Source organism: Ceratotherium simum, chromosome 32 (assembly GCF_057802395.1).
Source record: "Ceratotherium simum simum isolate JZ-2026a chromosome 32, ASM5780239v1, whole genome shotgun sequence".
NCBI lineage: Eukaryota > Metazoa > Chordata > Mammalia > Perissodactyla > Rhinocerotidae > Ceratotherium > Ceratotherium simum.
This window is the reverse complement of record NC_141931.1, coordinates 17452677-17464916: the sequence shown is the minus strand read 5'-3', so window position 1 is coordinate 17464916 and position 12240 is coordinate 17452677. Positions and strand designations below refer to the sequence as shown.

Below are 12240 nucleotides of genomic sequence, written 5' to 3'. Positions count from 1 at the left end.
TTATTACTAGTTATCTTTATAACTGAGGAATCCTGCTCCTGGTTAAAAAAACCTATATGTGACTTTTCAGGCTTGAATATAGGCAATTACAAAGGTTTTGCCTGGCAGGCCTCACCAGGGAAGCTGCACCCCCAACTCTAGACTCCGTGCATGGCCAATGCATTGCAGCCTCTGAGGAGAGCTGCAGTCAAGGTCTCAGGCTCCCTGGTGGGGTCATGTTCTTCACATTTTCACATATTTGCATTCCTAGCCTCAAAGCCTTCATTCCTAGGTCTCTTTATGTGAGGCCTTGGCAGAAGGCCTCTTCAGGAGTCTCTGCCAAGGCCTCCTTGGGGATAAGGGGAGACCTTGAAGATACTTCTGCCCACTCTGACTAGCACCCAGCACTTTCCACTCCTAACCTTCCCCCCTCGCCCTTCCCCCAATGCCAAGGGTTTCCTCAACAGTAAGTCAACCCCTACAACTGTGTTGACCCATGTTGACTCTGCACCAGTGTGCCCTTCCATAGCGAAATGGAACAGGGGACATGGGCATTTTCTCTGCTTTTTAAACACTTGCATAGATCACCACAGTAAGTGATTAAAGGCTTCCCTCTTTCATTTTTGCCTTGTTGCTTTAATCAGCTACTCTGACCCTTGACAGCTCAGCTCCCTTTCCCAGCTCAACTGAGCTACTGACAATAACATTAAATAATGTCCTAAAAATCTATAGCTTCCTTCATCTTTCAAAGAATAGACATATTTTTTGTCTCACTTTCTCTTCCTACTCCAATTACATTATTTCTACACTGTGAAGATTTACACTCTCACCTTGTTTTCTAATCATAATTTCTTTCCTAACATGGCAGCCTCATTCCTGGGTTCTCTACCTCGATTCATCTCTTGCTTTGTTAGACTAATTGATTGAGTTATTTTTTCAATAAGGACTCATGGGTGCTAAAGTTCATGAGTTACTGCAGGTTTTATTTTAGGAAAATTTTTATTGATTTCTGATAATATTTTTGTTCCACTTGTTTTATTCTCTTCTTCAGAGGCACTAATTATGTTTATTATGGATCACATTCATCTTCAACAGTTATTTTTTCTGCAACATTTTGATCTGTATTCTTTTTTATTTTATTTTGTTTTATTTTTCTCAAGCTCCATCCTTCATGACTCTGCAGTGCTATCCATTTTACTTTTTGCTACTCTGATATTTCTTTCATTTCTATAATGGTTTTATTTTTCTCCTGTTTTTCTTTTTAAGGCCCCTGATATTCTTCAAGTCCTATTATTGTCTTATCATTGCTTTTTGAGCTGTTGTATATACTTATTTGAGTTCTTGTTTTGAAGATAGCGTGTTTTATTTAATGCTTCAAGCTCATGGAGATGTGTTTGTTTGAAATTTTCTTCTGCTTCCTAACATAATTTTTCTGTTGTAGATTCTGTTTTTTTTTTATTTATGTTTCTTACCTCCTTTTAAAAATACTATATTAGTATAGCGTCAAACTGGTTCCTTTCTAATTATGTCATTTTTTAACCAAGGCTACTTGAACCTAGGAGTTTGCTGAAAGATAAAGTGGAACAGTGGCAGTTCTACTCAGGTACTTTGCTGCCATACTGTCTCTGAGAAGAACTCGCAGTGTCCTAAGAGCACGCCTCTGTCCCTAATCCATGTGCTAGCACTCAGGACAAGCAGCAAGTCTGCAGAGGTTGCAATGACACTTTCAGCCTAGTAATTTGGACTCGTTAAACGTTTCTTCTCCTGACTTTGAACAAACAATTGCTGGGTATATTTTGTCTTCTCGCTGCCCTTCCTTCCTTCTTGATTCTGCACAAGATACGTAGAGGTTTGCATGCAGTTTTGCCATTCTCATTCAATTCTGTCCCATTTCCACTGCATTTCACACTGTTCTTCATAGTTTTCTTTTTTGTTTTGGCTTATGGCTAAATCTTATTTTCATTAATAATGGTTTTCCAGCCCCTCTTTTCCCTTCTTTCCTTATTTCTATTAGGAAAAGAAATGGAGTTTTGGAATAGAAATATCATTTTTAGGCCATATTCAATCCGAAGTCCCAAAGAAAATTGTTTACAAGTCCAACTTCTGCATTAAATGGAAAGTTTTTGAAGGCAAAGACTATATCTTGGTCATATTTGTGTTTCCTCTAAGGGTTCAATACCTTGCATGAAGAAAACATTCAAAAGATCAATACATGTTGTTTCATAAAATTTAAAATCCCTAAAGCCTCTCATTACTCCTAAGTTCTCCATTAACCTTCTATTCCATTTTTAAATGTGACCCTCAGTGTACTTTCTCTATATTTGACCTAGACATAATACACTCTTCCCACATCAGAAAAGGGCTGAAGAGAATATCAAAGGAGAGATTAAAACCTGTAGGGAATGGGCCGGCCCCGTGGCTTGGTGGTTAAGTGAGCGCGCTCCACTGCTGGCGACCCGGGTTCGGATCCCGGGCTCGCACCGACGCGCTGCTTCTCCGGCCATGCTGAGGCCGCGTCCCACATACAGCAACTAGAAGGATGTGCAACTATGACACACAACTATCTACTGGGCCTTTGGGGGGAAAAAATAAATAAATAAAATCTTTAAAAAAAAAAAAAAAAACCTGTAGGGAAGGAGACTGCCTTTTTTCTTATAGACACCACTTTAATGAAGATTCTCCATTCCAGCGAGCTAGAGGTACCAACCTCTGTTCTTCCCTCTCCCTAGTTTTCTTATATTATATGCAGATAATATGATTTATTATCTTCTAATAAAATTGGCACTGAAATATAATTACCACCAGAAAAAATGGATACAGATACATTATTCTAAATCCCCCAAATTTCTGTTGGCATCTACTTGGGGACTCTAATCAGTTCCCAAGTACATAGAGTATCTGACAGTTTCTCTCAGAAAGTAAAACAGAAAGGGAAGTTAAATTGCTGAAAGTAGACATTCAATGGGTGCTTTACTGAGAGTTTATTGTTATTTTATGTTTTGTTTGGTGAGGGGATCGCTTCTCGGCCTTTTGGCTAAGATCAAGTGTTTGGTGAGGGGAAGCTCTGGCTGAATTGGGCATTTGGCTGTATATACTTTTAAATATTTTCATTTAATTTAAATTTAAGTTAAATTTTTTAAAATAAAATAATTATTGCAGCCACACTCTATACTACAGAAATTTTGGAACTTAAATGCATATAAGTCTGCATTTTAGAGTCAATTCAAAATTACTTATTAATAGGTATCTTTCTTCTGACCATGTATTTCCTTTTGCCCTACCTTCATGATGAAATGGGTAGACTGTGGTTTGCAATAATGTTTATGAAATGCATTGCTATTAGTTACTGTAAAGATGATACTGTTCCCATATTACTTCTGTGATGCCCATGGGAAAAAAATTCTGTTCTCAATACCAGGGATAGATGTTCTTCAACAGGTAAATAAATTACTTCTAACTTTTGGATACCCAATCTTATAGCTAGGAAATGTTATCTTTTTATACTGGCTTAAAGAAACCTTAAAACAAATCTGTTACATAAACAAAATGTGATATATCCACACAATGGAATGTAATTCAGCCATAAAAAGAAATGAAGTGCTGATACATGCTACAATGAATGAACCTTGAAAACATTATGCTAAGTGCAAGAATCCAGTCAAAAAGGCCACATATTACATGATTCCATATAATTATATGAAATGTCCAGAATAGTCCATGAGACAGAAAGTAGATTAGTGGTTGCCAGGGGTTGGGAGTAAGGAGAAATGGGGAGTGAATGCTAATGGGTACAGGATTACTGTTTAGGGTGATGAAAATGTTATGGAATTAGAAAGTGGTAATGGTTGCACAACTTAGTAAATATGTGAAAAACCACTGAATTGTACACTGTACACTTTAAAATGGCCAACTTCACAGTATATGAAGTATATCTCAATTTAAAAAAAAACAAGTTTGTGAGATGTTTTCTTCTGTCTGTGAGGGAGTATATTCTAAAGGACTTACCTTCCTTCTGTAAAAAAAAAAAACCAGAAAATTGTATGAAATGTAATAACTATTTTCAGATATGGGACCATAGGCAATGCAAAAAAGGAAACCCAAACAGTACCCGGTAATGTAGATGAGTTAAAGAGAGAGAGACTGGAGTTTGACCAGAATTTGTAGGGCAGAGTACCATCAGAAGGAAACTACACAGAGAAAGAAATGCAGAAATCTGCATAGCATTCCCTTTGAGTGCCTTGTTGAATATCAATCTGTGCACACATCAGGTAAAATGCCATGAGGTAGGGCAAAGAATAACTGCTGGGAAAAGAACAATTACTGGGAATCTGTAAGTTAAAAAATCCCAGATCTTAGGGCTAGCAATCATTTGAATTACCACTCAGAGTAGCAAGACCAGAGTAGCAAGTAGTTGAGTACATGGGGCATTTAACAGACATCTAAGAAAGGTCATATCATAGTAGAGGGATTAGACTAGCTTACAGCAAAGGCTACTCAAGACTCACTTGTAAAATGCTTAAAATCAAACCTTGAGGGGCCGGCCTGGTGGTGCAAGGGGTTAAGTGCGCGCACTTGTGGCAGCACGGGGTTCACTGGTTTGGATCCCGGGCGCGCACCAATGTACCGCTTTTTAAGCCATGCTGTGGCGGCGTCCCATATAAAGTAGAGGAAGATGGGCACGGATGTTAGCCCAGGGCCAGTCTTCATCAGCAAAAAGAGGAGGATTGGCATCGGATGTTAGCTCAGGGCTGGTCTTCCTCACAAAAAAAAAAACCTCGAAAGAATCAAGCTGATCTGTAATTAACTGTCTATGAGAACAAAATCCAACATTCTTTAAAAGATTACAACAAACTCTGGCACTCAAAAACAAAACCTACAACGTCAAGCTCCTAAGGAAAAAGTACTAGAATGCTAAGAAACAGGATAACGTGACCCATAACTGGGGGTGAGGGTGGTGGTGGAAATCCATCAAGAGAAACAAACCCAGGGATGAGAGAGATGATGGAATTAGCAAAGATTTTAAAACAGTCATCAGAAAAATCAATGTGTTCAAAGACCTAAAGGAAAATAAAAACATTGATGACATAAAGTGAAGAAATAAGAAAGAATTAATTGAAAATTCTAGAAATAAAAAACAAAATATCTGAAATAAAATATTTACACACTGAAAAAAAACCCCTGAAAATACAACAATATAGTGTGCTTCTGAAGTGAAACACATAGAGAAAACAAACTAAAAATGAATACTCTCAGTGACCAGTAGGATAACATGAAAGGATCTAACATATACATAATTGGAGGTGAAGTTAAGCTAGAGAACAGAGAAAATATTTGAAGTAATAATGGCCAAAACTTTCACAAATTTGACAAAAACAATAAACAAGAAAAGCAAAAGAAGGCCCAAGCATTATGAATAAAGAAAAATATACAAAAGCACATCAAAATAAAATTCTTGAAAACAACTAACAAAGACAAAATTTAACTGTAGCCAGAGAAAGACAAAAATACATTGAGTAATCAAAAATAAGAATTATTATAGACTTATAGACAGAAATTAAGCAAATCAGATAACAATGAAGAATGCTGAAAGAAAAAAAATTTTTTTCAATTCATAGAATGCTATGACAATATCTTTCAAAAATGAATGTAACCAAGGACTCAGTGAAAATTATATTTCACAATGAAGACAAAATAAAATACTTTCTCACTCCAAAAGAGCTGAGATAATTTGTCACCTGCCAAATGTACATGACAAGAGATGCTAAAGGAGGTTTTTCAGGAAAAAAGAAAATCATATCATGTGCAAATTTTTATTTTAAAAAAAGGAATGAAGAGTGCTGAATATAGTAGATACGTAGGTAAATATAAAATACTTCTTTGCTCTTTTTTAATAGATATTTGACTACTTAATCTAAAAACAACATATTTTAGGATTTATAACACATGTAGCAGTAAAATGCATGACGATAATAGCAAAATAGGCAGAGGGTAAAATGGAAGTATACTGTTGTAATTATACGTGAAGTGCTATAATGTTATTTGAAAGTGGGCTCCCATAAGTTAAAGATGCATATTGTAAACTCCACAGCAGCCACTAAGAAAATAAAATAGATATACATAAGAAGATACACCTAATAAGCCATTAGTGGAGATTAATAAGATATTTAAAAATCAAAAAGAAGGCAGGAAAAGAGAGGAAAATGAACAAAAACAGATTGGAAAAATAGAAAATAACAAGGTAGTAGAAATAAGCCTAAGATTATTGATAAGAAGTTAAATGTAAATGGCACAAACACTCCAATTAAAAGGCAGAGATTGTCAGACTAAATAAAAAAGCAAGACCCAACTATATACTATCTACAATGAATCCAACTTAAATATAAAGACACAGGATAAAATTAAAGGATGGACAATAAATACATACAAACACTAATCATAAGAAAGCAGAAGTGGCTATAATAATATTGGGAAAAATAGACTTCAGAACAAGAAATATTTCCTGGGGATAAAGAGGGACATTTCATAATGACAAAGGGGTCAATCAACCAAAAAAAAAACAATCATAAAGTGTATACACTTAATAACAGAGCTTCAGGATAAAATGAAGCAAAAATTGACAACACTGAAAGGAGAAACAGACACATTCACAATTGTAGTTGGAGATCACAACACCCCTCTCTCAGCGACTGACAGGAAGAAATCATTGAGGATACAAAAAAACTGAACAACACTATCAACCAACTTGACCTAATTGACATTTATAGAACATTCCACCCAACAAAAACAGAATATACATTCTTTTCAACAGCATAGAGCATTCACTAGACAGCCTGAATGCTGAGCCATAACACATCTCAACAAATTTAAAATAACTGAAATCATACACTGTATGACCACGATAAAACAGAAATAAGAAATCAATAAGAAAGATATCTGGAAAATTTATAAATATTTGGAAATTTAAAAACCATTCTTAAAAAAACACATGGAGAAAAGAAGAAATCAGAATGGAAATTAGAAAATATTTTGAACTGAATGAAAATGAACAAACAACATATGAAAATCTGTGGAATGTAGCCAAAATGCAGACGAAAATTTATAGTATTAAATGTTTATATTTAAAAAGAAAAACAATCTCAAGTCAATCATCTGAAGTCCCACTGTAAGAAGTATAAAAAGAGTAAGTTAAAAACAAAGTAGAAAGAAATAATAAATACGAGCAGAAATTAGTGAAACAGTAAGCAAATGAACAGGAGATAAATTTAATTACATCCAAAACTGTTTACTTGAAAAGGTCAATAAAATTGGTAAACCTCCAACTTCACTAATAGAAGAAAAAACAGAAAAGATATAAATTACTAACATCAGGAATGACATAAAGTATATCACTACAGATCATACAGATAGAAAAAGGATATAAGGAAATATGAAAACCAGTATGCCAATACATTTGACAAATTAGATAAAATGGATAAATTTCCTCAAGGACACTAATTTGCAAACCCAAATCAAAAATAAATAGAAAGCCTAAATAGTCTTACAACAAGTAAAGACATTAAACTCATAGTTAAAAATCTTCCCAAAAAGAAAACTCCAGGCCTAGATGGCTTCATTGATGAAATTCCAGCGAACATTTACAGAGGAACCAGTACTTGTTCTTCACAAATTCTTCCAGAAAATATAAGGCAAGGATTACCCTAATACCAAAACCATACAAAAACATTGTGAGAAAACTACAAAACCACCTATGAAGACAAATGTAAAAATACTTAACAAAATATTAGCAAGTTGAATCCAGCATTACATAAAATAGATGATACATCATGACCAAGTAGGATTTATGAAATCAAATGGAATGAAAAATTGATATAACATTCAAAAAAGTAATTGATATAATCACCATATTATCAAAATAAAAGGGAAAACAATACAATCATGTTAAAAGATGCAAAAAGAAAAGCATTTGACAAAACTCAAAACCCATTCATAATAAAAATTCTCAGAAAATGGAATAAAAGGAAACTTCCTTAACTTGATAAAAGGCATCTGTGAAAAATCTACAACTATTTATCATACTAAATGGTAAATGACTGAATGTTCTGCCCCTAAGATCTAGAAGAAGGCAAGGATGTCCACTGTAAGACTTTAAAAAAAATTTTTTTTTTTGCTGAGGAAGATTCGCCCTGAGTTAACATCCATTGCCAATCTTCCTCTTTTTTCACTTGAGGAAGATTAGCCCTGAGCTAACATCTGTGCCAATCTTCCTCTATTTTGTATATGGGTCACCACCACAGCATGGCTGACAAGTGGAGTAGGTCTGTGCCTGGAATCTGAACCTGCGAACCTGGGCCGCTGAAGCGAAGCACACGGAACTTTAACCACTCGGTCACGGGGCCGGCCCCTCCACTGTAACCCTTTTTATCCAACATTGTACAGAAAGTCCTAGACAATGCAATAATGCAAGAAAAAAAAATCACATTGATTGGAAGGGAAAAGTAAAACTCTTTATTTTCAGACAACATGACTGTATATGTAAAAAGTCAATATTAAAGCTACCAGAACTAATAAGTCAATATAGCAGAGGCATAGGATACAAGGTCAATAGATAAAAATAAGTGCATTTCTATATGCTACCAAGAAACAATTGGAAAATGAATTTAAAAAAAATACCACTTACAAAAGCATCAAAACCCACAAATATTTAGGGATAAATGAATCAACATATGTGCAAGACTTGTACATTAAATATTACAAAATATTGCTGATAGAAATTAAAGGAGACCTAAATAAATGGAGAGAGATACTAGGTTCATGGATTGGAAGACTCAATTTTAGTAAAATATTGGTTCTTCCAAAACCAATCAGTGCAATTCCAATCAAAATATCTTTTTTTTTTTGTAGAAATTGGTAGGCTGATTCTGAAGCTTACACAGAAATGTAAAGGACAAGCATAGCCAAAATAATCTTGAAAAAGAAAGAAATTTAAGAACTTACACTGTTTGAGTTCAATATATATTATAAAGCTACAGTAATTAAGAGTATGTTATTGGTGTAAGGATAAACATATAGACGCTACTGAAGACAGAGTCCAGAAATAAACCCACATGTATATGATCTATTTTTTTGATAGAGGTGTCAGGGAAATTGGGAAAAAGATAATCTTTTCAGAAAATGGTGCTAGAACAACTTTATATGCACTTGGAAAAAAATAAATGACCTCTACCTCACACTATAAGCAAAAAGTAATCTTAAATGGGTCATAAACCTAAATGTAAAAGCCAAAACTATAAAACTTCTAGGAGAAAATGGGGTAAACAAAGATTTCTTAGGACACAAAAAATGTGTCCCATAAAAGAAAAAAAAAGACAAATAATTTCTGCATTTTGATAAACACAGTTAAGGAAATGAAAAGACAAGCTACAGAACTGGAGAAAATATTTGTTATACATATTTCTGACAAACAACCTGAATCCAGAAAACACAAACTCTTACAACTAAATAACAATACAAACACCCCAAATAATAAAAAGTGGGCAAGAAACTTCATCATATGGTCAATAAGCATATGAAAAGATTCTCAACATTATTGGTCATCAGAGAAACACAAATTAAACTCATAATACCACACACAAAAAATTACTACACCGCTATATGCTCACTAGAGTGGCTAAAATTTAAAAGACTGACAATAGCAAGTGCTGACAAGGATGTGAAACAACTGAAACACTTCAACACTGATTGTGGGAATGTAAATGATACAAACACTATGGAAAACAACTGGCATTTTCTCATTATGTTAAAGAAACTTGCCATACGACCCAGCAATTCCACTCCTAGGTATTGATCCACAAGAAATGAAAATAAAGGTCCATACAAAACTTTGTACATAAATGTTCATAGCAACTGTTTTGTAATAGTCAAAAACTGGAAACCACCTAAATGTCTAACATCATGTGAATGGATATACAAATTGTAATACATAACATTCCAATGTAGGGAATACTACTCAGCAATAATAAAAAAGAGCAGACTACTGATATATATAACAACAGGGATAAATTCCAAAAACATAACACTAAACAAAAGAAGTTACACTAAAAGAAATTACACTCATGATTTTATTTATGATATACTAAAAATCGAAAATGCAATCTATCATGACAGAAAGCGGATCAGGAGTTGCCTGGGGTTGGGGTCAGAGACTGACTAAAATGGGGCACTAGAGAACATTTTAGGGGGATGGAAGTTCTAAGTCTTGACCGTGGTGGTAGTGGTTACCCAGTTGTATATATTGTTCAAAACTCAAACTGTACACTTAAAATGGCTGCAGTTTATTGTATATAAATTACGGCTTCATGAGAAATTTGTGCGTAAAATTTTTCATGACAAGAAATTGGGAGGAAACAACACAATTGCACATTATTTTTAAAATAACTCAATGTACCTCAATGTTAAATACCTCTACTGAGGTAATTAAGGATGAAATATTACCTTTAACTTGACAGGCTCGCTAAAATAAGAAGCACTCAATAAGTAATAGCCAATGAGTGCCTCTCTTGTCTTCACCTGCTAAACCTATTGTACATGAGTATTGCTTAAAAGTAGAGAATTAAAGCTTAATACCATTATAGAACCAAGCATTTAGAGAAGTCAAGCATATTCTTATATTCAATCCTTTCTCTCAGACACCAAAATATCGATCTCTCTCTCTCTCAAGCTGAAAAAAAAAAAAAAAATACCATGCTATCTTCTGATAGAATATAAAATGTTAATTTCCTTTTCCTAAACTTTTTCATTTACATATGATTTATTTTCCAATTAAGACACCAAAAACCAGTATCTTACAGTGCTTTTCGATCACATTTTCTTTGCTCTACACTTATTAAAACAATAATAATCGTTACTCACTTCAATGGTCTTGGCCAGTAACCGCGTGTGAGGGAAATTGTACCTGTAGACTTCATTAGCGACGGTGTTGACATCAACGGCAGCCACCACCTCTGCAGGTACGCAGCTTTCTGTAATGATAAGTGGAACACCTCAAAAAGAAAAGTCCTCAATGTCAGTTTGTTCATTATAGAGAGGATGAAAAACAACAGAATTTCCGAGTACATTCCCTCACTTCCTCAGTTATCTGGCCAGATCTCAGACTGTCAGCGATGACCAGGCCGGGAGGAGACAGGCGTGAAGTGGAGCACTTATGTACTTCTGGTTCATCTCTCTAACAGCATTCCAATGCTAAAAATAAGATTCCAATGTTTTAGCCATTATCTTATATATTTGCTTTCCTCTCTCCGTTAAGATATATGCTTACGAGTTAAACAGCAAGTTTTCCTAAGTTAAAACAAATCAAAAATAGCAAAGTGAAGTATATTCTTAAAAGCCATATCACTTGCAACTCTTTATAAATAAATAAGTACCCTTGGTTCCTCTTTCTGTTGTTATTACAAAGCTGTTTCCCAACACCACTTGAAATGCTTTTTGGTTAAGTACTTTTTTTTTATTAGCCGCTTTAGTCATATATAATTCACACACCACAAAATTCACCCATTCAAAGTTTAGGAAAGTTTTTAAATGAGGGAAACAATGAATCGGTATCCAAATATAAAAAGTTCGCAAACCAAAAGTTAACAATTTTGACAAAGCAGGAGAGAACGTGAGAAGAGTGAGGGAAATAATTACCAGGGCGTGTCTTCACTGCCCTCTGTCTTGCTGCTAAGAAAAGCATTTTCAACCTGCTTTCAGATTCAGAGAATTTTGCCATAGTCTTTAAATGGCAGTCAAAGTTTGAACTATGTCAGTGTAGCTGCTGTTATATTTTGCAATTACCACCCTCCTTGTACTTCTTCCCCAAAACACATACAAGTATACGCCCTGTCCCCAAATCAGGAGAAAATGTGTCGAGTTTTAAAAATAAAAGTATTTGAGACTGCTTAGGAAAATCATCAGAGAAAATACTACCAAATCACATAGTAGCTCCAAATAATTATTTTTTTAATAACCATTCACTGTTAATAGTTAGCTTAGCTTAGCCCAAATATCAAAAAATGACACACACACAAAAAAATTAGGACGTGAGAAGCTAGGGCTCACGTTGCAGGCACCTTAGCAGATCAGAGAAGATGGGGCAAGGAGGAAGGCTCACACACACTCAGAAAACAATCACAACCATGCACGGAGGCCTGGAAGAGATGATGCCGCAGAGAAAACAAGGGCATAGACGTCTCTAAGTAAATATATACCAAGTGCCTACTAGGCTCA

At 34.8% G+C, this 12240-nt stretch overlaps 1 protein-coding gene across 5 annotated transcripts in view; it reads right to left on the bottom strand.

Moving 5' to 3' along the window:
- Positions 1–12240, bottom strand: part of TRDMT1 (tRNA aspartic acid methyltransferase 1) — a 60596-nt gene that overhangs the window by 27182 nt on the left and 21174 nt on the right. For 3 of the 5 annotated variants that reach the window (XM_087420783.1, XM_087420785.1, XM_004425332.3), the window contains exon 2: positions 10888–10997. In XM_087420783.1, coding sequence (XP_087276909.1) covers positions 10888–10997 — 110 coding nt within the window. Of the gene's footprint in view, positions 1–2372; positions 2394–10887; positions 10998–11101; positions 11218–12240 lie in introns of those variants that run through there. The other 2 variants (XM_087420784.1, XM_087420782.1) reach the window with 2 other exon arrangements.